This window comes from Garra rufa, chromosome 18 (genome assembly GCF_049309525.1).
Source record: "Garra rufa chromosome 18, GarRuf1.0, whole genome shotgun sequence".
Taxonomy (NCBI): domain Eukaryota; kingdom Metazoa; phylum Chordata; class Actinopteri; order Cypriniformes; family Cyprinidae; genus Garra; species Garra rufa.
In genome coordinates this window covers 1,676,933-1,704,712 of record NC_133378.1, presented here as the reverse complement: position 1 = coordinate 1,704,712, position 27,780 = coordinate 1,676,933, and the positions used below count along the sequence as shown (strand labels likewise).

The 27,780-nt window shown below is 42.9% G+C and overlaps 2 protein-coding genes across 3 annotated transcripts in view; one reads left to right on the top strand and one right to left on the bottom strand.

Moving 5' to 3' along the window:
• Window positions 1–1,341: 1,341 nt before the first annotated feature.
• On the top strand, window positions 1,342–9,138 carry kcnk15 (potassium channel, subfamily K, member 15). Its single transcript, XM_073823442.1, has 2 exons — window positions 1,342–2,300; window positions 6,668–9,138. The coding sequence occupies exons 1-2, from the start codon at window positions 2,012–2,014 to the stop codon at window positions 7,555–7,557; spliced, it is 1,179 nt and encodes a 392-aa protein (XP_073679543.1). The 5' UTR covers window positions 1,342–2,011; the 3' UTR covers window positions 7,558–9,138.
• Window positions 9,139–17,427: 8,289 nt separating this feature from the next.
• Window positions 17,428–27,780, bottom strand: part of LOC141290973 (calcium-responsive transactivator-like) — a 43,136-nt gene continuing 32,783 nt past the window's right edge. For both annotated transcript variants that reach the window (XM_073823121.1, XM_073823122.1), the window contains one exon: window positions 17,428–18,472. In XM_073823121.1, the coding sequence (XP_073679222.1) occupies window positions 18,446–18,472 (27 nt within the window). In that variant the 3' untranslated portion in view covers window positions 17,428–18,445. The remainder of the gene's footprint in view (window positions 18,473–27,780) is intronic.

Genomic DNA, 27,780 nt, shown 5'->3' with positions numbered 1-27,780 from the left:
GTAAAGAATCAAGTACCCCTTACAGTCCCTTTTTAGTTACGAGAACTCTTGTGTAAGTAAACTATACTAAATAAGCATTTGTCCATACAACATACTTTAAGGCAATCAGTTTGCATGCTTTTTTTTAAGTAAGCCCAACTAATTCGATTTTACAGTGTATGAAAAAATAAGGTGATTCAAATATTTTAAGGCAGTTAAGGCGCTGGCCCCGCCCCCAGACCTGTACATCATCTTATATTTCATATTAACTGTTGACAAATATGACGCAGGGCAACAACTCAATAAATGCAGTTATGACCTAAAATTCAGTACAGTTTGTGTTTTGTCTCATATTTATAAATATCACATGGGCAGCACAAGCAATATTACACCAGAGCTGATTTTGTCCCAAACTGTGATTTTATACAACAGTTCAGTAAATAAGAAGTTGATATTATGTTTTTTTTTCTTCTCAATTTTGCAGAGAACATATTTCCATTGAAGCCTTTGTCTCTGAGCAACACAGCGGTGTTTAGTTTCTGAATAAATCTGTTTTGAACGAATCCTGTGAACTAATTATTCAAAGACCCATTTATAAAATGAGTCATTTACTGAATTCCTGAATGAAAGACAGTTACCGCCACCTGCTGGCAGATTTAGTTTTTTATTTAAAGTATTCTTTCATTAAATAATAATAATAATAATAGGTAATAATAATAATAATAATAATAATAATAATAATAATAACAACAATAATGGATAAAGTTAAATAAAGTTCACCCAAAGAATTTAAATTCTATCATCATTTAGCTGTTTTGGTTACTAATGACTTTCAATGTATAAAATACTGAGATGTTTCTCAAATGATCTTCTTTTATGTTCCATAGTTTACTATGCAGACTAAATGTTTATGTTTAATAAATTTAATGTTGAATCAAATATTTTTTTTTCTTTTTAAAGCTACAATTTGAAATGTCTTCTTGATACTTTCTCATTTAACACAAAAATAGCTTTAAATAATCTTTTGCAGGTATTTTCACAGTCAAATTTATTTTGCGATTAATTCGATTATTTAAGCGAAACATCATGTAATTAATTAGATTAAACATTTTAATCGACTGACAGCCCTAGTAATGGAATAATTAGGGGAATTATTAAGGTTTGCAGTGCTGGACGAGAAAAGGTGTTACCTTAAAGTTTAGTAAAAAAAAAATGAAGAAGAATAAGTGCTGGTGTGCTGTTTTGATTGTAATTGTATTAATTAGCTTCGAATTTCAAGTTATGCAGCTAATATGCTTGTATGCTGTGTATTATAAAAATCCAAATACTAGCTGTGGACATTTGACAGCCAGAAACCTAACAAACTTTTTTTTAAATACCTTTCTGGCAATTGAATGTCATTCGACTGATAAGTATTAAAATAAATACATTCGTAATTGTCCAAAAATGTTTTGGGCCATTGTAAGTCACAAGGCACTGATTGTAGAGTCAGCTGTAAGTCACTAGACAGCAGTGAAAGCAGTGTTGACGAATCTGAGCTTCAGCACCGCGGACAGCGACAGCAGCGCCTCTCACATCCTCGCAGCAGCAGCGATATAAACTGTGGTCTTCTCGCTTCTCGAGGCCGCAGTGATCACATACCTGCAGAACCGACACTCGAGATGGAAATCTTCCCACACTTTCGGGTCTCAGCATGTCTTGTGACTGACTGCGCGTGCAGCTGGACTACAGGAAATGTTATTGGTTGCCAGTCATGACAGATTCAGTTTCGAAACCTCCTTCGCACGATTTGCGCAGAACAGGAAGACTGGCTTAAAACAGGAGAGCTCAGTTAGTTTGATCTCTAGTACATGCCGAATTTACCTACAAAAGGACGCCAAGACATGAAAACGACGGACTGTGTTCTTCTTTCCAGCCGATGAGCAATGGCTGGATTCTCTGTGAGTCAATGTTTGGTAAATCCAGAGAGCCCACAGACGGAGCGCTAATGCCGATGCACTGAATCGCGCAACCTGTTTGAGCTCCTCTGAAGATGAAGATGAAGAAGCAGAACGTGCGCACGCTGTCGCTCATCCTCTGCATGTTCTCGTATCTGCTGGTGGGCGCCGCGGTCTTTGACGCCTTGGAATCTGAGACTGAGAGCGCGCGGAAACGCATTCTAGAACAGAAGCGCAACGACATGAAGAGGAAGTACCGCTTCACTGAGAATGACTACCGAGAGATCGAGCGAGTAGTGCTGCAAGCAGAGCCCCATCGCGCTGGCAGACAGTGGAAATTCGCCGGATCCTTTTACTTTGCGATAACCGTCATCACCACCATCGGTGAGGTCCAGCATTTTAACCTTTGACAAGGAAAAAATCTACTTGCTAAAATGCAGTCTACGAATTAGTAACTATCGAATGACTCCTCGTCATATTTAAACTAATAACTTTTTTACAAAACTTTCGTTACCGCTTCATGTTACAGTGTCCTTGTTACCCGCTATAAGTAGAGGAGACCTGGGGCGATTGTAGCAAGCTGGAGTGATGATACATGCTCTATTCTCTCTCTTACTTTCTAAAGTTTAGATTGCTGTCAATTTAAACTTACATGCATTTCATTTCTAGGCTGTTGACAAAAAATAACCACAAACAACCTTTGCTAATATAGGGGTGGCTAGCTGGCATATGAGATTTTATTACGGCTGAGCCACATGGCCCAGTGTGAGCACTTCTTCTTGCTTTTAATGTTATAATCTTGTCTTTATTAGTGAAAATATATCAATCAAGTCACCTTTATTTATACAGTGCTTTATATGTGCCAACACAGCTTTACAGTATTAAACAGGAAAATAGTGTGTTGATAATGCAAAAGGACAACAGTAAACAGTCACTTCTTTAGTTACAGTCAGTTAATCATTGATTCAGTGTTCAAATAGCAATCAAATCAACAATATTGCCAGAAATTAAGGTTTCCCACTTAAGCAAGCCAAAGGCAACAGTGGCAAGGAACCAAAATTTTGTGTGAAACCGAGCTCAGTCCTAACACTAACCCTAACCTAACCAGCTCTGCTGTGGCCAGATGAAACCAGCACAGTGTGGTTTAATTCCAGGCTGCATCACAGGTCAGATTGTTTGGGGGACTCGTCTAGTTCCTGTGCTCTAGTTGATCTAGTTGACATGGTCTCCGCTGACAAAAAGACAGAAAGCTGCAGCCGTGTACTTAACCATGACTATTTTTGCCTCATAATAGGAAAAGCTTGATGAAAGCTTAAAGTGCTTTCATTAGACATTCAAAAACTTTGTTCAATTCAAAGATTAAACAATTCTAGAGGACACAGGCGGGATGATGGCAGAAATGTAAAACATGCTCTGGTTGTGACATGGGATCCTGTGCTATTGGTGGCTCTGTTGAAGTCTTCAGCAGGGATGGTCATTTTTGCCACTTTTTGTGAAATCAGTGAATGAGTGCACCACATGTTAAAGGAGAAGTTCACTTTCAGAACAAAAATGTACAGATAATGTACCCTTGGCATCCAATATGTTCATGTATTTCTTTCTTCAGTCGTAAAGAAATGGTGTTTTTGAGGAAAACATTTCAGGATTTCTCTCCATCAGTTTTTTCTAAAAACATTTACAATTTATATACTTTAATCTCTACACAGAGTACACACAGAGCTAGACAAGACAAGCATTTGAGGTTAAAGTATATAAATTGTAATTTTTTTTTTAGAAAATAACAGATCATTTTGATAGAAAAGACCCTTCATTCCTCGACTGGGATCTTTTAGAGTCCTCCAAAGCTGCATTTTGGAAGTTCAAACTCAGGGCACCGTAGAAGTCCACTATGGAGAGAAATCCTGAAATGTTTTCCTCAAAAAACATTATTTCTTTAGGACTGAAGAAAGAAAGACATGAACATCTTGGATGACAAGGGGGTGAGTACATTATCTGTACATTTTTGTTCTGAAAGTGAGCTACTCCTTTAAGAGCAGTACACTGAATGATTTAGACACTGCCGCACATCGTCTGTATGATGCATTACAACTTGCCAATAAACAAACTTGCAGTTTTTCATATTTGCCAACATGGGCTTCCGTTGTAATGGTCTGGGTGTCTGTCCCTTTAAGGCTCAGGATTCGTGAATTTCCTTTGGCCTGCACTCATATCTGTGGGAGGAATCATCCTTCTTATCGTTCCTTTTAATAATAATACCTTGGTTGATGGTGACCTGCCTCGTGTGTTTCCTAAATAACGCACAATAGGTTACACCGTCTTGTTTTCCCTTCAGCTGTACAAAGACAAGCTAGATGGACTCTCATGTGGATGATGAGCTGGTTTGAGCTGGTCATGTCCTTATCAACTAGCTCCAGCTCAGGAGCAGCTCAAACTAACTGCTGTGCTTTAAAGCATACCTAACCAGCATATACTGTTTTTATGAACAGGAGACATGGGTGTCTGCTGTCAGTCAAGTGCAGCTGATGAAAATGATGTCTACATCACAAAAGAGCTATTATCCACTTCCAGCTCAGGATGCTTTTGAATCTCTCTTCACCACTCCTTTTTAGAAACACAGTGAGAAGGCAGGAAACTCAGTAACATTTGTGTTTCTTTGAGCTGCTACTGAAGTATTTGTTTTAGCCTTGGTGCTTCTTGGGAATGAATCCACTGTCTAACTAGCTCTAAATCCAGAAAAACTGTGTCTATTAACATAAACATTGAATATGACAGGTTTAATGCATGAATTGTTATGTGTTTGCATGTCTGATGTGTCCTAAAACAATAACATTGCACCCACATGTTGACTAACTCTCATTAGAGTATTAGTAGACTGTCTGCTTAATATCCGCTAACTCTTTATTGTGATGGTCTCCCAACAGACATTCGACTGACTATCAGTCTACTAATACTCTACTAACACTCTAGTGAGAGTTAGTACATATGTAGCTGCAATGTTTCTTATAGTCAACAGAATGTGTTAAAGAGACCATCAAAATATCACAGTAATCTAAAAGATTTTCAGTGTATTGATTGTATGTAAGGAAGTGCTGCATAAATGTGAGAAATGCGGGGTTATGGTTATTACATGTATGAAAATGAATATTCGTTTTATAATTTTAGTTCAAACGTAATTGAATTATTGACCTATGAAAGACAAATCTGCTGTATGTGGATTTGTGTGACTACTACCTTCCAGCTTCCATTTGGACATCAGTGAGTTTGTGCAGCACAATGTAAGACAGCTGTCACCACACTTTTCATGTCAATTAACTTTCTCCCATGTGTATTAATAGCAATGTACTGCAGAAATCTAACCATACTTCATAGTGTTCCATGTTAAGTAGAAGGCAATACTGTTCATTTAACTGAAAGATTACTGTGATGTAATGTGATATCTCAGGAAACAGATCAAATTCACAACCTGTACCATAAAGCACACAGTATTTAAAGAGCAAAATACTTCTGGATCTTCAGACCTCGTGACGCAGCACAGAGCTGCAACACTGTAAAACAAAAATCATTGCTAATATTGAAAAATTCAAGGCAACACATTGCATTCAGATTTTTATGTTTTCCCAACGATTAGCAATGTAATTAAACCCAATTACAATAATCTTGTTGTCCTTACTAATATTATTTAGTTCTGATGATAAACAGCGCTTTAAATTCCTCGTTCTACCAATGAATATATGTTTGCTCAGTCAATGGCCTCGTTAACCGTTTACTGGGAATTCACATTATAAAGCTGTCAGTAACCATTCAGGCACTTTTTAAGTTAAGGAAGTTTTTTTCATGCACCTGTCAAGTTTGAGATTTAGTTTTTTTCATAAAGTGTTTTTTCAGACTAGTGGAAAGAAAATACACTGTTAAGTGTTTCTTTTATAGCACTTTATCTATTTGTGTCAATAGATTTCAATTACAATCCATATTTTTAAAGCTGTTTTCTCAACATTAGTTTTTTCTCCTACACTGAGCCACAAATCTCCACTTCAGCAGCACTTACACACACCACACTTTACATTTTTATCCCTGTCTATATCCTGAAGGTTTTTACAGAGGGGTTTGATCATATAGAATTTGCTTAATTTTATTCTCCAACAAATGGAAAAAAATACAGTGTTTTCTGTCTGTTCTAAGTATTTTCTGAATTATGGAGTGATGAAATGAGACCCAAAATCCTCTCTGTAAAAACATCTGACTCTAATATGTCAAACAAAATTAAACAAGAATTTTGAAACTGGCTTCATCCAGTGTTTAGATTTTTGTAGAAATGTATGCAAATTAGCGCATATTTCATTAAATAATGCCTCATTTCTATATTTAAACCTGACATTCTAGAAACCTGGTAATCAACAGAGTAAGTCAGGTCAACTTAAGATGTTACGTTTGTTACAACAATGGTTTATAGATTTCAGCCTATATGTATAGCTATCAGCTATTGATATTTTTGATATTTTTATACCATCGTTTGTCATCAGATGTCACCAAAACTTACTGGAATGTTTTTTTTTTTTTACTGTAGTATAATAAATATTAAATATAACATTAAAATAAGCATATTTTACATTCAAAATATGGTATATTTAGAGGTAAACAAAAAAAATGCACATATTGATAGTTTTTATTCAAAGACAACAGTGGTATGACATTCATTAAAAAAAATTGGGATCACACCTAAGACCTTTGTGTCTGAATGTGTTCTTCTTCAGGTTACGGTCACGCGGCGCCCGGCACAGACGCAGGAAAGGTGTTCTGCATGTTCTACGCGGTTCTGGGCATCCCTCTCACGCTGGTCATGTTCCAGAGTCTGGGTGAGAGGATGAACACGTTCGTTCGCTACCTCCTCAGCCACGTCAAGAAATGCGTAGGGCTCCATCGCACGGAGATTTCCATGGAGAACATGGTTTTGGTGGGTTTCTTGTCCTGTCTGGGAACCCTGTGCGTGGGCGCCGCCGCCTTCTCGCACTTCGAGGGCTGGACGTTCTTCCACGCGTACTACTACTGCTTCATCACCCTCACCACCATCGGCTTCGGGGACTTCGTGGCTCTTCAGAAGAAGGAGGACCTGCAGGAGAAGACCCCTTACGTGGTCTTCAGCTTCATGTACATCCTCGTGGGCTTGACGGTGATCGGAGCCTTCCTCAATCTGGTGGTGCTGAGGTTCCTGACCATGAACAGCGAGGACGAGAAGCGGGACGCGCAGGAGCGGGCCTCGTTGAAGAGGGGGCGTCACCTGACGGCCGTGAGTCTGGGGCGGGACAATCACTGCCACAGCAATCTGTTCCTGCCCATGGAGGAGGGCACCAGCTGCACCAACCTCATCTTGTCCCCGCTGGAGGAGCGCGGCCGATCCCCGTCCCGACTGAGCTCGCTGTGCAGCTGCGTCTGCTATCGCCTGGGGCTCTGCGACGGCTCCTCCCCGTCCCAAACCAAGTGCCCTGACTGCAATATTAACTCTGTGTACTACAACTCTGTTTCCTACCAGATTGAAGGAGGCTCCTCGACCAGGAACAATACGCTTCTGTCCTCTCCAGGCAGCACGCCTTCTCCTGGCCTCAGCTTCAGAGACCTGCCACGCTTCAGGAGGAAGTCATTGTAACAGCAAACAACTTTAAGTGTCAGCTTTGGACAGCGGGTGCACTGTAAGAGCATATATTTTGTAGCAGAAGTTAGCAAAGGAGAGGATTCATCTGTCATTAAAGACAGAAGAGGCATGTGTTTCTAAAGGACAGCAGTTGAGTGCTTTGCTTTATAATCAGGGTTGGGGAGTAACGGAATACAGCTGACTTAGTTACCTATTAAAAGTACTAAATATGAGTTATATCCGAAAAGTGCTTTAGATGACCAAAGTGATGACTTTGAAACAGCGATTGGAAACGTTTTGAAACAGCAACTCTGGCAGTCTGCGTCCTGAGCTACGGTTGTCAAGTTTTATACCCCTTGCAGAGTGTGTACAATTGTAATCATTTTAATGACATTAGAGAAATCATAATTATTCTGAAAATGACGAATTAAACATATTATTTGTATTTAGTACTGTTCTGAATAAGCTTTTTTATACAAATACTCCACAAAACAAACAATGGTTTGAATGCATCATGTTGCCTTCAGTGGATTCTTGTTGTTGTTGTTTCACTGGGTAAAGGTCGTCTGCATTTTTTCCTCTTACGAAATATTGCAGAAGACCGATATTGTTAACAAATGATGTGTCCCGGAGTCCCATGTTTGGTAAATGTCTTTTTTTTCTAGAGGACCGTTTGTGTTACATACCTTATTAGTATTCCACAGTATTCTAACGTATTTAGATGAAGTTACAAAACTTGTGTAATCTAACAAAATACATTACAAGTGACTTTTTAAAGCTTGTGATTTGTAATCTGTAGTGAAATACATTTTTAAAGTAACCTTCCCAACCCTGACTATAATGTCAAATGAGTTTACAAATCTGGCAACCGTAACAAAATCTCCATTCGCAGAATCATAATGCCTGCTGTCATTCAGGTTCACCTGTGACTCCTCATACAGTGACTGTCATCTCAATCCTTCACTTGTCCTCTGTAATGAACTAGGAACTGCACAAGAGCACAAATGTGTTTACATGAGGTGTGATGATGGAAATATGTCAGATTTACTGAGAGACAGATCTCAGATCATGGAGACGTCTGCAGTGCGGTCATTCAGATCAGTAACGCCTCACTCGTCAAACACATCTACAGCTTCTGTGCTCTCAAACAGACGTCAGACATATCAGTATGAATGTACACACCTGACAAAATCCTGTTGGGTTTCACTATTCAAGTTTGTGCATGTTTTGGTTGTTTTGCAATGCTTGCACAATATATAATGAACGATTAATGCCTTTGGCTATGCTTATTGAGTTACTGTGGGTTTTTTATTGTTAATTGTTTTGTCAGTAGTTTAGCATGAGCATGACACCACAACAGGAAGAGTGTGACCAAATGATTCAGAAATGAAACTCAACCTCGTTCATTGTGAAAGTCTAACGTTTCATTTCTGATGGAAATAATTTTAACAATGAGTTTACAATTAAAAACCTTCAGCAAGATGTACAGTAAGCGTTCATCGGATTGATTAATATTTAAGGAGAGGCATTTGCTGTAAATCTTTTTTTTTTTTCCGTCCAATAACTTTTATGGTGAACACTTGTAAACAAATAAACAACTGCTACACTTTCTGATTTTCATTTGTTGCTTACAACAGTTCACACAAAGACCTTTTTCTGGATAATTCTCTCAATGGTTCACAGAGCAATTTTACAATCTAATGAGGGCAGATCGGCAGCTGAGTCGGGACTAGGAAGACAGATGATGTGTGATGTTCTTGCTATGTATTTTGTTAAAAATTCAACAGTGTGAACAGTCTAGTGAGTAGTATATACGGCTGTATTGGGTCATTAATGCTTATTGCGTACTGCAGCAACCCAGATCAAACTTTCTGGACTAACTCATGCCTACAATTTTCAGTCTTTCTTTCTTTCTTTCATTACCACGTAATTCATTACTAAAATGTGACTGACAGCAATTATTTCCCTCTCTGCTTTCTCTTAAGAGCAAAAGCCATTACCCAAATAAACTCTAATTCACTTCATGTAAGTAGGCTATCTAGCTGTGAGTGGGGTGTAAGCAGATCATAGCAGATCACTGATGTACAATTCACATGAATTACCCAACACTTCACCAAAATGTAAAACAGTTATGAACTGCCACGAGTGAGCTGACACTAAAATTGAAAATAAATTAATAAATAAATAATTGGGCCATATATTAACTCAAGTCACCTTTATTTATATAGCGCTTTACAGCTTTACAGACTGAATTATTCCCATTGTTGTGATTCACATGCTGAATATTAAAGTCTGTGTGTGACTCCAGCATACTACTGCAAATATTAAAAGACTGTAGAAACCCTATTAAAAGCTTCTCAAAGTGTTTATAAAGAACAATAAAATAATAAAGCATCAGTAGTGTAAAATACAGCTAATGAAATACATATCTAATGATTTAATTCAAAGATAGATCGCTTTCCAAAAGCAATATACATATTATTTTTCTTCCCTTAAAATCAAGCAGCTCTGATTTCATGATGCAGTCCTAATAAAAAACACTAATGGTTTATTATTATTTTTTAAAATCAACATCAATTTCTGAAATCAGCTTATGTGATGTTCTCTCAAATATTTCAGTTGTATTGAAAGTTGAACATTCAAGATGACTTTGGGAAACTAGTGAAAGAAAGATAACTGCAGACTAGGCTTGCCACGATAGACGGTGTTACCGGTTTTAAGACGCAACACCGGTGACATCACGTTTCCACCGTGACACCGTCCCCACATTTTATTTATTTATTTTTTTAAGAATTCGTTTTTTTATTAAATATTTATTTTAATTAAATGGAAAATATAATTCTAAACAATTTACTTAAGACGAGAGCATGCACTATAATTGAAAACGTACTCGGTTACTAACGTAACCTCTGTTCTCTCTAGAGAGGGAACGAGTACTGCGTAAGTATCTTACGCTAGGGGAAAACCATTTTCTGCGAGATATTGAAGCCAAAAATTATCCTTAATTTTGAAATAATGTAAAGCGCGTTGCAGCAGCATACAGACATAGGCGAAACAGCTTGCGCGCCTACTGGCTGCTCTGCGGCAACTGCAGCAGCCCATAGAGCGAGGCCTGGCGCCTAAAAGGGCGTGGTCTAGGCCTATAAAAACCGCTCGTAGGCAGCTATTATCTGGTTTTTCATCATCGAAGCAACCAGAGCGTGCGCATGCACGGCAAGATACGCAGTACTCGTTCCCTCTCTAGAGAGAACAGAGGTTACGTTAGTAACCGAGTACGTTCTCTTATGAGAGGTCTCTCGTACTGCGTAAGTATCGTACGCTAGGGGACCCAGTGTAAAACGCCGTGCATGCTGAGATCTGACACCAAAGACCCAAGGGCGAAAGCCCGGGGTTCATACAGTTCATAATCACCTATAGAACTCACAGGGAGTCCGGGGAAGAGGGAGGGGCAACGCCGCACTCTTCCACACAGTGCAGCGTCACTCAGACGCTAAGTAAACGTACATACAGGGCGGGGTTACGGCCTGAGCTGACGTAAAAATAAGGGTCTTCACACAGTTTGCCCAGACACATCTCGTGCTATTACTTTCACTGTCGACCCTAGAGCTGTGCTCAGTAGACGCAGCATTCCGAGCTGATAACATCAGGTCAGACAACACTGAATATCTAGACTGACAGCAGCCTGGCCTGTAAGGCGGGAACCTCCAGGTTGTAAAACCTTATAAATGTAGACGGAGAGGCCCAGCCCGCCACCGTACAAATATCTTGCAAGGCAATCCCACTCGACCAAGCCCACGATGAGGCCACGCCCCTCGTGGAATGTGCTCTGACACCTAGCGGGCACTGCATGCCCTTGGAAGCATATGCCAACGCAATAGCATCAACTATCCATCTGGATAAGCTCTGTTTCGACGCGGCCAGTCCCTTGGGACGCCCGTAAAACGAAACAAAAAGCTGTTCTGTCTGTCTAAAAGCAGACGAGCGAGACACGTAAGCTCGTAATGCCCTGACTGGGCATAGGAGGCTCCCGTCCGTTTCCTCATCATTGACCGGTAGGGCTGACAGCGCGATGACCTGTGCCCTAAACGGTGTGTTGAGGGATTTTGGAACGTAACCATGTTTGGGTTTGAGTATGACTTTAGAGTCATTAGGTCCAAATTCCATGCACGTCGCGCTCACAGAGAGTGCGTGCAAATCCCATATGCGCTTCACTGAAGCGAGAGCCAGCAGAAACACAGTCTTAAGAGACAGGTATTTCAAATCAATCGTCTGCAGAGGCTCGAATGGTCCACCTTTCATGGCCTCTAGTACCACAGAAAGGTCCCATACGGGGACTGAGGGAGGTCCGGGGGGGATTCAGTCTTCTAGCTCCCCTCAGGAAGCGAATAACTAAATCATTCCTTCCTATTGACTGACCTAGCGTTGTGCTCGAAAACGCTGTTGTGGCCGCCACATAGACTTTGAGCATGGACGGGGTTCTGCCCTTGTCCAGCAGCTCTTGTAGAAAGGAAAGCACCTCCATCACACCACAGTTAGTGGGTGACGAGCCGCGGGCTGCGCACCAGCCCGAAAACACTGACCATTTTGAGGAATAGAGCCGTCTCGTAGAAGGGGCTCTAGCCTGCGTGATCGTGTTTAATACTCCTTTAGGGAGTTCATCATATATTCGCTGGTGGCCCAGACATGAAGGGACCACAGCTCTGGGTGAGGATGCCAAATCGAGCCACTGGCCTGAGAGAGAAGGTCTCTCCTCACTGGTATCGGCCACGGGACAGTGCTCGTCAGCTGCATCAGCGCTGGGAACCAGGGCTGGTTTTCCCAAAACGGCGCTATCAGCAGTATTGAACATCCTTTTTCCCTGACCCTCTCTATCACCTGAAGTAGGAGAGAGACGGGGGGAAAAGCATAGAGATGACGGCGGGGCCATTCGTGGGCCAGCGCGTCTCTGCTTTTTGAGTAAAATTCCAGACAGTGAGCCTTGTTCGGAGACGCAAACAGGTCTACTTCCGCTTTGCCAAATTTTTTCCACAGTAGTTGTACTGTCTGTGGGTGCAGAGACCATTCGCCTGCTGGAACATTGTTCCTGGACAGTCTGTCTGGCCCTATGTTTAGAAGCCCCGGCACATGCGCTGCTTTCAGCAAGCGCAGGTTGCGCTGAGCACATACCAGGAGGCGTTCTGCAAGTCTGTATAGGTTTTTGGACCTGAGACCGCCCTGGCGATTTATATAGGAAACCACTGACATGTTGTCCGAGCGGACTAGTACATGGTTTCCTTTTATTTGGGGACAGAAGCGCATCAGAGCGTTCTGTACTGCCGGCATTTCGAGGCAGTTGATATGCAGGAGCTTTTCCCGTTCTGACCACTGGCCAAAAGACGGTCTGCCCTCGAGCAGAGCCCCCCATCCCGAGGTGGACGCGTCCGTAGACACCACTTTTATTCTCGAGGAAGTCCCCAGGCTTACACCTGACTGGAACCAGTCGACTGCTTTCCACGGTTTCAGGGCTGTGACACATTTCTGATTGACCGTGAGACAAAGCCGACCGGACGCCCATGGTTGACGCGGGACACACGCTTTCAGCCAGAACTGCAGTGGGCACATGCAGAGCAGACCCAGCTGTAGAACTGATGACGCTGAGGCCATGAGACCCAGCATTTTCTGAAATTTTTTGAGCGGGACGGACGCGCCGCAGCGGAACGAGCCCGCTGTGCGCAGAATGTCTGCTGCGCGCTGTGGTGACAGCCGCGCTATCATTGACAGCGAGTCCAATTCTGTGCCCAGGAAGGAAGTCTTCTGACTGGGGGACAGAGAGCTCTTCGCCCAATTGACTCTGAGACCCAAATTCTCAAGGTGATCGAGTAACATGGTCGTGTGCTGTACAAGCACTGAGCGAGACTGCGCTAGAATCAGCCAATCGTCCAAATAGTTCAGTATGCGCACGCCTTTCAGTCTGAGAGGAACGAGCGCTGAGTCCATGCACTTCGTATATGTATGGGGTGCCTGGGACAAACCGAACGGCAGGACTGTGTACTGATATGCCTGGCCCTCGAAGGCGAATCTCAAAAACCGCCTGTGACGTGACGCTATCTGTATTTGAAAATACGCGTATTTCAGATCCACTGACACGAACCAGTCTCCTTGGCGAACTTGCGCGAGGATTTTTCTGGTCGTGAGCATCCTGAACCGACGCTTCACCAGCGCTTTGTTCAGTTGCCTTAGATCTAGTATGGGTCTGAGACCACCGTCTTTTTTCGGTACCAGGAAATATCTGCTGTACAGCCCTCCTTTGCTTTGAGCTTGAGAAAGGGGCTCTATGACCCCTTTGCTCAATAGTTTCGCCACTTCGGCTCGAAGCAGGTGTGCTGCTTCTGTCTGTATCGTGGTCTCGACGCGCTGTATAGCGGCACGGGCGTCGGTGAAACTGTAGCGAATAGCCTCCTTTTATAATGTCCAGCACCCATTTCGAAACCCCTGGAAGCTTTTCCCATGCGTTTGCATGAATAGCTAGAGGTTGAATACGAAGCGCGCTCCGTTCTTTCAGTAACGGAGTGGTTTCGGTGTGCTGTGGCACAAGAGACGTGCTCGTGACATTCGGGGCGTGGGGCACGCTGATAGCGGGAACTATTATGTCTGTGTGTGGATGTGGTTGTGTGGCAACAGGCACATTTAACACACTGCAAACAACGTTCGCCTGCATATAGGGAATGCACGTTAGTTTCGTTTTTACAGAAACCTTTTGACGTGCATAATGTGATGTCTGTGGGCACTGTGAAGTGGGCACGTTTACCACATGTGAAGCGCAATCGATCTGAGTCGATTTTATGTGCGCGGGGCCTGTGTGACAGGGTGTGCTTGTGTGTAGAGATGGGCACTGGGAAGTGGGCATTCTGACTACACATGAAACACCATCGGCCGTGGCCGGGACACCAGAAAATACACTCTTTTTTGGATTTATCTGGGTAGCCGTGAGAACGGCTTTTGAGTACAGGCAAACGGGCGACAGAGCCGGTTTGTTGGCTGCAAAATACACTGGAACAGTCACATTTCTTGGAACTGGACGAGCGAATACCTTTGGTGGGAGTCCGGCGACAGCGGGACTCGTGCACCGTCTTTTTCCTAGCTTTGCTAGGACAGTTTCGGAGGCTCAGGTGGGACGGGGGGGACGGCGGCCTGAAGAGCGGGAACGCGGTCTCGCGCCCTGCATTCAGTGACGCTGCGAAGCTGCGGCGGCGGGCTGTGGCTGAGTTTGTGAGTTCTGCGCGGGCGGTCTCCCACGGCCGGCAGCAGAACTGGAACGCTTCGGCAGGAAGTGTCTCATCGCCTGAGGCGCTTTCTGTACCTCTGCGAATCTCTCTGCAAAATCCTTGACAGAGGATCCAAACAAGCCAGCGGGTTCCGGAGCCCGCTGGGCACGGCGCTTCTTACGGCGCGACACCGCGGCGGGCGGGGGAGCAGATTCGGTGAAAAATGGCAAGCGAGTCCTCAGAGTCGCTATTGGCAACGGTTCACAATGAGGGCAGCCCCCCTCAGCGAGCGCGATCACCGCGTGCTCCTCACCTAGGCAGGAAACGCAGATAACGTGGCGGTCCCCGTCGCTGAGTGTGGCTCTACATGAGCCGCAAGAAGGCATCTTTATAAAGACGCTTTTGCTCTTTTATGATAAGTGTGTATTGCAGCGGCAACACACACTTAGGTATTTGAAAGGATATAGGCGCCGGAAAGCGCAGCAGGAAGGCACGGAAGGCGGCGTGGCCAGCAGCTTCAGTGGCTCGTCCCGCTGAGATGCTTGCAGTCAAACGGCGGCTTCTTATCCGGCTCCAGCGATGCGTGTGCTTCGCTTGAAGGATGAAAAATCAGATAATAGCTGCCTACGAGCGGTTTTTATAGGCCTAGACCACGCCCTTTTAGGCGGGAAGTGACGCAAAGGGCGCGAAATGCCCCCATTGGATCTGGCGTCGCGCCAGGCCTCGCTCTATAGGCTGCTGGTTTTTCCCCTAGCGTAAGATACTTACGCAGTACGAGAGACCTCTCGTAAGAGAACTGAACTGAACATAACGTTAGCTACAATGCGTCATATTTCATTTATCACGTGAGGAGAACGAGAGGAGTCGAATTTACAGAAAGAGGTTGGCGGGCGATTTAGTGTCAAAACACAATGCAAAAGCGCCTGTTTGGCAATATTTTGGGTTCAAACCAAATGCAAAAAGGGAACCTGAAAACGTTAATGAGGCAATCTGCAAACTTTGTCGTCCATTCAAACAATTGACGCCGAATTGCCAATTCCCGCAAAACTGAAAGTGAAAGTATAATACGCACGCATTTATAAGCAGAAAAAGGGGAAACCCCCACCCCCACGGTGATACCGGTATTACATGTCGATTAACCGGTGGGGAAATTTCCTCGTCGTCACAACCCTACTGCAGACACGGAGGAAATGAGTCAAAAGTCTATTAAGAACAGCCCCACCTCAAAAACCTTTCTTTTCTTCTTCTTCTGTTATTTGCACATTATCAACATATTAGTGCATACTGCTGCCTCTCACTGCTTTATTAATGTTGCTGGTTTCTTTGTGACTACTTGAATATTTTAAGTAAGCGTTACTCGAAGAAGTACATAAATTGTTTTACTTGCCTTGAAAGTAGCTCTAACTTAATAAAACCTAGTTAAGTATAACAGCTAAGTAAAGATAACTAACTATATCTAAGGAAGGTAAACTATTGGATTTTACAGTGCAGAACTGAATAGGAAAATAGTGTGTCAATAATGCAAAAGGACAGTAAACACAGTTGAAGGCATCATCAGCTCAGTTCAGCTCAAATAGTGTCCAATATCGCTGGAAATGAAGTGTATAGTATATATTTGCAGCTTTTAGTCTCTTGGAGAAAACCAGAAACATACTGTATAGCTGACTTTAAAATGATTTTATTAAATTGCCACATTGTAAATATTTCTATGTGCACCAGTATATTCCATTTGGCTTTTTTTCAAGTTCTATGTTGAGTGTGAATAAAATAAAACAGAATGGAATATAGCTTGTTCCTTTTTGAATTTGATATAAAAATGGTACAATATTTTTTCCCTCAAATTTAAAGGGATCAAAATCAGATGATGTTACCTAAAATGATTAATCTAATAGAATACATAACTGTCTATCATTTCCAGTGTGTAATCTGGAATCAGTAATGGACAACACTTAATTCCTCCAGAAACCAGCTGGAGTGATGACAATTGATCTGCACATGATTCTCTGTCTGACGGTGAAAAAAGAAGCATGATCATTTCTCCTCAGCAGGACTTTCAACAAAATACTGATTTTGAGGTATAAAACTAACTTTTTCTTCTGCTGCCTCAAGTTTAGATAACTGTGTGAATTTAGACTTACATAGATTTTATAGGTTATCGATAGAAAAATGTATATGAACAAGCTCTGCTAATGTAGATGTTATGATTGGGGTCAATTGTAGTATTGTGTTACACACATGCTCCAGTGTAAACACCCTGTTTTTCTGTGTTGACATTCTTTTCTGTTGGAAAATGAGCATATTTATATGTAAAACTACATTTAAAAATGATTAGGGTTACACATTAAACAATGTGCTCCTTTTAAATCTTTTTAAAATACAATGAATATCATCTCCACATGATCTTATTGAGGTAACATGTCTATCATTAAAGTTTGCTTAATGATTGTTTAATGACTAGTTAAAAAAAGACTTTTGCTCTTTAAAAGCATATGATGTCTTATATCTAAAATGATTTGAACCATATAAAAATCTTAAGTAACATTATTAAATTCTACAGCAGTAAACCGAGTACTTTGTATTGCACCTTGACTTGTGCTTAGACTGTCTCAGAACACAAGGAAACCAGTGCAACGGTGAAAGACAGGGATGAAAACGTACTTTTAATTTTTACCAATTAACAGAACAATGAAGATGGAGATGTAAGATAACTGTTGTAATGATCACAAATGTCTTCACAATTGTGCTAAACTAGATGTTTTCAGTGTAAATACTACATACTGTATATGCATACTCAATATCAGTAATCAAATGACAGATAAACAATACATTTAGCTCAATAAACACAGGTATCCCGCGATTGTCACAGATTATTTGTGCAATATGGTGTAAAAGCTGTTTAACAGCCAGTGATGACGTCCATTTGCCACAGTTTTAGAGTGTGCTAACCCCTTACGGGTGAATCCATCCTTAACTATCATTCAAAATGCTTTTTTTTAAGGTTTGAGTTCATAAATAACCCTAACGTTTGTTGATATGATCCAGTATACAGTGTCAGAGCAACAGTAAGGCATGAAAATGTCTACATTCTAAACACTCAGTCCCCTAAAACATGATCAAAACAACATCACGCCGGCATCAAACTCTTAAAGACTGTCGAAATATACAGTGAAATAAATATATATGAGGATTCCATAAAGAAATCTATATACAACATAATATAGGAGTAGATTTGAACTTTGGCTCTTTGTCTGCAATTTTGCGTTTCCTTCGTTTAAAATGTACAGAGTATTTAAAAAATAAATAAATGAAACAAATACAAAAAATGTGTGCTATCCATTCATCCACGCATTCAGACACTCAACAAAACTTAAAGTGCGAAATAAATCATTGCAGAAAAAAGCTAAAGTATCTGAGACCTCAGTGTGCTAGTTTAGAAAATAATCTATCCTGTATGACAAAAGTAGGATTCAAAAATAAACTCCAGACCCAGGTAACAAATGTCATTCATCATCAAAGGTCAGTGTTTCTAGAGTTTGACCAGAGTTTGATTCCGTAGCAATCCTGTGAGCCAGGGCTGGTGGAGAATCCTCTGTTTGTCCATCGTTCAGCATAAAGAGGGATGTACACTAAAAAACCTTTCCCAAGTCTCCTCCGTCTCTTTATTGCTGATAGTTTCCATACTGACCCTTCAAGAAATAATAAAAGAAAAATATATAGACATGTAATAAAAGGCATCAGAAATGTGACTGTTTTAGTATTACTATGAATGAATCAACACTTTTTGATTACAAAAGCTACAATCAAAATTTGGTCATTATGTCAGTGGACAATACTTGCATATATTTTAGAGTAGTCAATGTGCAGCTTGTATAGCAGAATAGATACCCTCCTCTGAAAATAACTCAACATACAGCCATTATTGTCAAAATAGCTGGCAACAAAAGTGAGTACACCCTAAGTGAACTTGTCCAAAGTGGTTGTCTTCAGCAAACTGTTTGCAGACTTTCTTGTGAGCCAGCTTCAGAAGAGGCTTGCTTCTGGGATGACGCCTGTGCAAACCGACTTGTTGCAGTGTGCGGCGTATGGTCTGAGCACTGACAAGCTGACCTTCTACTTCTGCAACCTTTAAAGCAATGCTGGCAGCACTCATGCGTCTGTTTTTTGAAGCCAGGTTCTGCACCTGACGCACAGAACGAGTGCTCAACTTCATCGATCGACCCTTGCGAGGCCTGTTCCGAATGGAACCCATCTGTGTAACTCTGACCACTGTAGTGTAACTCTGACCACTGTAGAGTAACTCTGACCACTGTAGTGTAACTCTGACCACTGTAGTGTAACTCTGACCACTGTAGAGTAACTCTGACCACTGTAGTGTAACTCTGACCACTGTAGTGTAACTCTGACCACTGTAGAGTAACTCTGACCACTGTAGAGTAACTCTGACCACTGTAGAGTAACTCTGACCACTGTAGCGTAACTCTGACCACTGTAGAGTAACTCTGACCACTGTAGTGTAACTCTGACCACTGTAGTGTAACTCTGACCACTGTAGTGTAACTCTGACCACTGTAGAGTAACTCTGACCACTGTAGTGTAACTCTGACCACTGTAGTGTAACTCTGACCACTGTAGTGTAACTCTGACCACTGTAGTGTAACTCTGACCACTGTAGAGTAACTCTGACCACTGTAGTGTAACTCTGACCACTGTAGTGTAACTCTGACCACTGTAGAGTAACTCTGACCACTGTAGTGTAACTCTGACCACTGTAGAGTAACTCTGACCACTGTAGAGTAACTCTGACCACTGTAGAGTAACTCTGACCACTGTAGCGTAACTCTGACCACTGTAGAGTAACTCTGACCACTGTAGTGTAACTCTGACCACTGTAGTGTAACTCTGACCACTGTAGTGTAACTCTGACCACTGTAGAGTAACTCTGACCACTGTAGTGTAACTCTGACCACTGTAGTGTAACTCTGACCACTGTAGTGTAACTCTGACCACTGTAGTGTAACTCTGACCACTGTAGAGTAACTCTGACCACTGTAGTGTAACTCTGACCACTGTAGTGTAACTCTGACCACTGTAGAGTAACTCTGACCACTGTAGTGTAACTCTGACCACTGTAGTGTAACTCTGACCACTGTAGAGTAACTCTGACCACTGTAGCGTAACTCTGACCACTGTAGCGTAATTCTGACCACTGTAGAGTAACTCTGACCACTGTAGCGTAACTCTGACCACTGTAGAGTAACTCTGACCACTGTAGAGTAACTCTGACCACTGTAGTGTAACTCTGACCACTGTAGAGTAACTCTGACCACTGTAGCGTAACTCTGACCACTGTAGTGTAACTCTGACCACTGTAGAGTAACTCTGACCACTGTAGAGTAACTCTGACCACTGTAGTGTAACTCTGACCACTGTAGCGTAACTCTGACCACTGTAGAGTAACTCTGACCACTGTAGTGTAACTCTGACCACTGTAGAGTAACTCTGACCACTGTAGTGTAACTCTGACCACTGTAGCGTAACTCTGACCACTGTAGAGTAACTCTGACCACTGTAGCGTAACTCTGACCACTGTAGCGTAACTCTGACCACTGTAGAGTAACTCTGACCACTGTAGCGTAACTCTGACCACTGTAGCGTAACTCTGACCACTGTAGCGTAACTCTGACCACTGTAGCGTAACTCTGACCACTGTAGCGTAACTCTGACCACTGTAGAGTAACTCTGACCACTGTAGTGTAACTGACCACTGTAGAGTAACTCTGACCACTGTAGTGTAACTCTGACCACTGACCACTGTAGTGTAACTCTGACCACTGTAGAGTAACTCTGACCACTGTAGTGTAACTCTGACCACTGTAGTGTAACTCTGACCACTGTAGAGTAACTCTGACCACTGTAGTGTAACTCTGACCACTGTAGAGTAACTCTGACCACTGTAGTGTAACTCTGACCACTGTAGTGTAACTCTGACCACTGTAGAGTAACTCTGACCACTGTAGTGTAACTCTGACCACTGTAGAGTAACTCTGACCACTGTAGTGTAACTCTGACCACTGTAGAGTAACTCTGACCACTGTAGTGTAACTGACCACTGTAGAGTAACTCTGACCACTGTAGTGTAACTCTGACCACTGTAGAGTAACTCTGACCACTGACCACTGTAGTGTAACTCTGACCACTGTAGAGTAACTCTGACCACTGTAGAGTAACTCTGACCACTGTAGTGTAACTGACCACTGTAGAGTAACTCTGACCACTGTAGTGTAACTCTGACCACTGTAGTGTAACTCTGACCACTGTAGAGTAACTCTGACCACTGTAGTGTAACTGACCACTGTAGAGTAACTCTGACCACTGTAGAGTAACTCTGACCACTGTAGAGTAACTCTGACCACTGACCACTGTAGTGTAACTCTGACCCCTGTAGAGTAACTCTGACCACTGTAGTGTAACTCTGACCACTGTAGAGTAACTCTGACCACTGTAGAGTAACTCTGACCACTGTAGTGTAACTGACCACTGTAGAGTAACTCTGACCACTGTAGTGTAACTCTGACCACTGACCACTGTAGTGTAACTCTGACCACTGTAGAGTAACTCTGACCACTGTAGTGTAACTCTGACCACTGTAGAGTAACTCTGACCACTGTAGAGTAACTCTGACCACTGACCACTGTAGTGTAACTCTGACCCCTGTAGAGTAACTCTGACCACTGTAGTGTAACTCTGACCACTGTAGAGTAACTCTGACCACTGTAGAGTAACTCTGACCACTGTAGTGTAACTCTGACCACTGTAGAGTAACTCTGACCACTTTAGTGTAACTCTGACCTCTGTAGTGTAACTCTGACCTCTGTAGTGTAACTCTGACCACTGTAGAGTAACTCTGACCACTGTAGTGTAACTCTGACCACTGTAGAGTAACTCTGACCACTGTAGCGTAACTCTGACCACTGTAGAGTAACTCTGACCACTGTAGCGTAACTCTGACCACTGTAGAGTAACTCTGACCACTGTAATGTAACTCTGACCACTGTAGCGTAACTCTGACCACTGTAGTGTAACTCTGACCACTGTAGAGTAACTCTGACCACTGTAGTGTAACTCTGACCATTGTAGAGTAACTCTGACCACTGTAGTGTAACTCTGACCACTGTAGAGTAACTCTGACCACTGTAGAGTAACTCTGACCACTGTAGTGTAACTCTGACCACTGTAGAGTAACTCTGACCACTGTAGTGTAACTCTGACCACTGTAGAGTAACTCTGACCACTGTAGAGTAACTCTGACCACTGTAGTGTAACTCTGACCACTGTAGAGTAACTCTGACCACTGTAGAGTAACTCTGACCACTGACCACTGTAGTGTAACTCTGACCACTGTAGTGTAACTCTGACCACTGTAGTGTAACTCTGACCACTGTACTGTAACTCTGACCACTGTAGAGTAACTCTGACCACTGTAGTGTAACTCTGACCACTGTAGAGTAACTCTGACCACTGTACTGTAACTCTGACCACTGTACTGTAACTCTGACCACTGTAGTGTAACTCTGACCACTGTAGAGTAACTCTGACCACTTTAGTGTAACTCTGGCCACTGTAGAGTAACTCTGACCACTGTAGAGTAACTCTGACCACTGTAGAGTAACTCTGACCACTGTACTGTAACTCTGACCACTGTAGTGTAACTCTGACCACTGTAGAGTAACTCTGACCACTGTAGTGTAACTCTGACCACTGTAGAGTAACTCTGACCACTTTAGTGTAACTCTGGCCACTGTAGAGTAACTCTGACCACTGTAGTGTAACTCTGACCACTGTAGTGTAACTCTGACCACTGTAGAGTAACTGACCACTTTAGTGTAACTCTGGCCACTGTAGAGTAACTCTGACCACTGTAGTGTAACTCTGACCACTGTAGTGTAACTCTGACCACTGTAGAGTAACTCTGACCACTGTAGTGTAACTCTGACCACTGTAGAGTAACTCTGACCACTTTAGTGTAACTCTGGCCACTGTAGAGTAACTCTGACCACTGTAGTGTAACTCTGACCACTGTAGAGTAACTCTGACCACTGTAGTGTAACTCTGACCACTGTAGTGTAACTCTGACCACTGTAGTGTAACTCTGGCCACTGTAGAGTAACTCTGACCACTGTAGTGTAACTCTGACCACTGTAGTGTAACTCTGACCACTGTAGAGTAACTCTGACCACTGTAGTGTAACTCTGACCACTGTAGAGTAACTCTGACCACTTTAGTGTAACTCTGGCCACTGTAGAGTAACTCTGACCACTGTAGTGTAACTCTGACCACTGTAGAGTAACTCTGGCCACTGTAGAGTAACTCTGGCCACTGTAGAGTAACTCTGACCACTGTACTGTAACTCTGACCACTGTACTGTAACTCTGACCACTGTAGTGTAACTCTGACCACTGTAGAGTAACTCTGACCACTTTAGTGTAACTCTGGCCACTGTAGAGTAACTCTGACCACTGTAGTGTAACTCTGACCACTGTAGTGTAACTCTGACCACTGTAGAGTAACTCTGACCACTTTAGTGTAACTCTGACCACTGTAGAGTAACTCTGACCACTTTAGTGTAACTCTGGCCACTGTAGAGTAACTCTGACCACTGTACTGTAACTCTGACCACTGTAGTGTAACTCTGACCACTGTAGTGTAACTCTGACCACTGTAGAGTAACTCTGACCACTTTAGTGTAACTCTGGCCACTGTAGAGTAACTCTGACCACTGTAGTGTAACTCTGACCAGTGTAGAGTAACTCTGACCACTGTAGTGTAACTCTGACCACTGTAGTGTAACTCTGACCACTGTAGAGTAACTCTGACCACTGTAGAGTAACTCTGACCACTTTAGTGTAACTCTGGCCACTGTAGAGTAACTCTGACCACTGTAGAGTAACTCTGACCACTTTAGTGTAACTCTGGCCACTGTAGAGTAACTCTGGCCACTGTAGTGTAACTCTGACCACTGTAGAGTAACTCTGACCACTGTAGTGTAACTCTGACCACTGTAGTGTAACTCTGACCACTGTAGAGTAACTCTGACCACTGTAGTGTAACTCTGACCACTGTAGAGTAACTCTGACCACTGTAGTGTAACTCTGACCACTGTAGTGTAACTCTGGCCACTGTAGTGTAACTCTGACCACTGTAGAGTAACTCTGACCACTGTAGTGTAACTCTGACCACTGTACTGTAACTCTGACCACTGTACTGTAACTCTGACCACTGTAGTGTAACTCTGACCACTGTAGAGTAACTCTGACCACTGTAGTGTAACTCTGACCACTGTAGTGTAACTCTGACCACTGTAGAGTAACTCTGACCACTGTAGTGTAACTCTGACCACTGTAGTGTAACTCTGACCACTGTAGAGTAACTCTGACCACTGTACTGTAACTCTGACCACTGTAGTGTAACTCTGACCACTGTAGAGTAACTCTGACCACTGTACTGTAACTCTGACCACTGTAGAGTAACTCTGACCACTGTAGAGTAACTCTGACCACTTTAGTGTAACTCTGGCCACTGTAGAGTAACTCTGACCACTGTAGAGTAACTCTGACCACTGTACTGTAACTCTGACCACTTTAGTGTAACTCTGGCCACTTTAGTGTAACTCTGGCCACTGTAGAGTAACTCTGACCACTGTACTGTAACTCTGACCACTGTAGTGTAACTCTGACCACTGTAGTGTAACTCTGACCACTGTAGAGTAACTCTGACCACTTTAGTGTAACTCTGGCCACTGTAGAGTAACTCTGACCACTGTAGTGTAACTCTGACCAGTGTAGAGTAACTCTGACCACTTTAGTGTAACTCTGACCACTGTAGAGTAACTCTGACCACTGTACTGTAACTCTGACCACTGTAGTGTAACTCTGACCACTGTGGTGTAACTCTGACCAGTGTAGAGTAACTCTGACCACTTTAGTGTAACTCTGACCACTGTAGTGTAACTCTGACCACTGTAGTGTAACTCTGACCACTGTAGAGTAACTCTGACCACTTTAGTGTAACTCTGGCCACTGTAGAGTAACTCTGGCCACTGTAGAGTAACTCTGGCCACTGTAGTGTAACTCTGACCACTGTAGAGTAACTCTGACCACTGTAGAGTAACTCTGACCACTGTAGTGTAACTCTGACCAGTGTAGAGTAACTCTGACCACTTTAGTGTAACTCTGACCACTGTAGAGTAACTCTGACCACTGTACTGTAACTCTGACCACTGTAGTGTAACTCTGACCACTGTGGTGTAACTCTGACCAGTGTAGAGTAACTCTGACCACTGTAGTGTAACTCTGACCACTGTAGTGTAACTCTGACCACTGTAGAGTAACTCTGACCACTGTAGTGTAACTCTGACCACTGTAGAGTAACTCTGACCACTGTAGTGTAACTCTGACCACTGTAGAGTAACTCTGACCACTGTAGTGTAACTGACCACTGTAGAGTAACTCTGACCACTGTAGTGTAACTCTGACCACTGACCACTGTAGTGTAACTCTGACCACTGTAGAGTAACTCTGACCACTGTAGTGTAACTCTGACCACTGTAGAGTAACTCTGACCACTGTAGAGTAACTCTGACCACTGACCACTGTAGTGTAACTCTGACCCCTGTAGAGTAACTCTGACCACTGTAGTGTAACTCTGACCACTGTAGAGTAACTCTGACCACTGTAGAGTAACTCTGACCACTGTAGTGTAACTGACCACTGTAGAGTAACTCTGACCACTGTAGTGTAACTCTGACCACTGACCACTGTAGTGTAACTCTGACCACTGTAGAGTAACTCTGACCACTGTATTGTAACTCTGACCACTGTAGAGTAACTCTGACCACTGTAGAGTAACTCTGACCACTGACCACTGTAGTGTAACTCTGACCCCTGTAGAGTAACTCTGACCACTGTAGAGTAACTCTGACCACTGTAGCGTAACTCTGACCACTGTAGCGTAACTCTGACCACTGTAGTGTAACTCTGACCACTGTAGAGTAACTCTGACCACTGTAGTGTAACTCTGACCATTGTAGAGTAACTCTGACCACTGTAGAGTAACTCTGACCACTGTAGAGTAACTCTGACCACTGTAGTGTAACTCTGACCACTGTAGAGTAACTCTGACCACTGTAGTGTAACTCTGACCACTGTAGAGTAACTCTGACCACTGTAGAGTAACTCTGACCACTGTAGTGTAACTCTGACCACTGTAGAGTAACTCTGACCACTGTAGAGTAACTCTGACCACTGACCACTGTAGTGTAACTCTGACCACTGTAGTGTAACTCTGACCACTGTACTGTAACTCTGACCACTGTAGAGTAACTCTGACCACTGTAGTGTAACTCTGACCACTGTAGAGTAACTCTGACCACTGTACTGTAACTCTGACCACTGTACTGTAACTCTGACCACTGTAGTGTAACTCTGACCACTGTAGAGTAACTCTGACCACTTTAGTGTAACTCTGGCCACTGTAGAGTAACTCTGACCACTGTAGAGTAACTCTGACCACTGTAGAGTAACTCTGACCACTGTACTGTAACTCTGACCACTGTAGTGTAACTCTGACCACTGTAGAGTAACTCTGACCACTGTAGTGTAACTCTGACCACTGTAGAGTAACTCTGACCACTTTAGTGTAACTCTGGCCACTGTAGAGTAACTCTGACCACTGTAGTGTAACTCTGACCACTGTAGTGTAACTCTGACCACTGTAGAGTAACTGACCACTTTAGTGTAACTCTGGCCACTGTAGAGTAACTCTGACCACTGTAGTGTAACTCTGACCACTGTAGTGTAACTCTGACCACTGTAGAGTAACTCTGACCACTGTAGTGTAACTCTGACCACTGTAGAGTAACTCTGACCACTTTAGTGTAACTCTGGCCACTGTAGAGTAACTCTGACCACTGTAGTGTAACTCTGACCACTGTAGAGTAACTCTGACCACTGTAGTGTAACTCTGACCACTGTAGTGTAACTCTGACCACTGTAGTGTAACTCTGGCCACTGTAGAGTAACTCTGACCACTGTAGTGTAACTCTGACCACTGTAGTGTAACTCTGACCACTGTAGAGTAACTCTGACCACTGTAGTGTAACTCTGACCACTGTAGAGTAACTCTGACCACTTTAGTGTAACTCTGGCCACTGTAGAGTAACTCTGACCACTGTAGTGTAACTCTGACCACTGTAGAGTAACTCTGGCCACTGTAGAGTAACTCTGGCCACTGTAGAGTAACTCTGACCACTGTACTGTAACTCTGACCACTGTACTGTAACTCTGACCACTGTAGTGTAACTCTGACCACTGTAGAGTAACTCTGACCACTTTAGTGTAACTCTGGCCACTGTAGAGTAACTCTGACCACTGTAGTGTAACTCTGACCACTGTAGTGTATCTCTGACCACTGTAGAGTAACTCTGACCACTTTAGTGTAACTCTGACCACTGTAGAGTAACTCTGACCACTTTAGTGTAACTCTGGCCACTGTAGAGTAACTCTGACCACTGTACTGTAACTCTGACCACTGTAGTGTAACTCTGACCACTGTAGTGTAACTCTGACCACTGTAGAGTAACTCTGACCACTTTAGTGTAACTCTGGCCACTGTAGAGTAACTCTGACCACTGTAGTGTAACTCTGACCAGTGTAGAGTAACTCTGACCACTGTAGTGTAACTCTGACCACTGTAGTGTAACTCTGACCACTGTAGAGTAACTCTGACCACTGTAGAGTAACTCTGACCACTTTAGTGTAACTCTGGCCACTGTAGAGTAACTCTGACCACTGTAGAGTAACTCTGACCACTTTAGTGTAACTCTGGCCACTGTAGTGTAACTCTGACCACTGTAGAGTAACTCTGACCACTGTAGTGTAACTCTGACCACTGTAGTGTAACTCTGACCACTGTAGAGTAACTCTGACCACTGTAGAGT

Excerpts from the sequence above, each read along its gene's own strand:
- kcnk15 (XM_073823442.1), top strand. The coding sequence starts at position 2,012 with ATGAAGATGAAGAAGCAGAACGTGCGCACGCTGTCGCTCATCCTCTGC. Across the intron at positions 2,301-6,667 it reads AACCGTCATCACCACCATCG|GTTACGGTCACGCGGCGCCC; the intron begins GTGAGGTCCAGC and ends GTTCTTCTTCAG.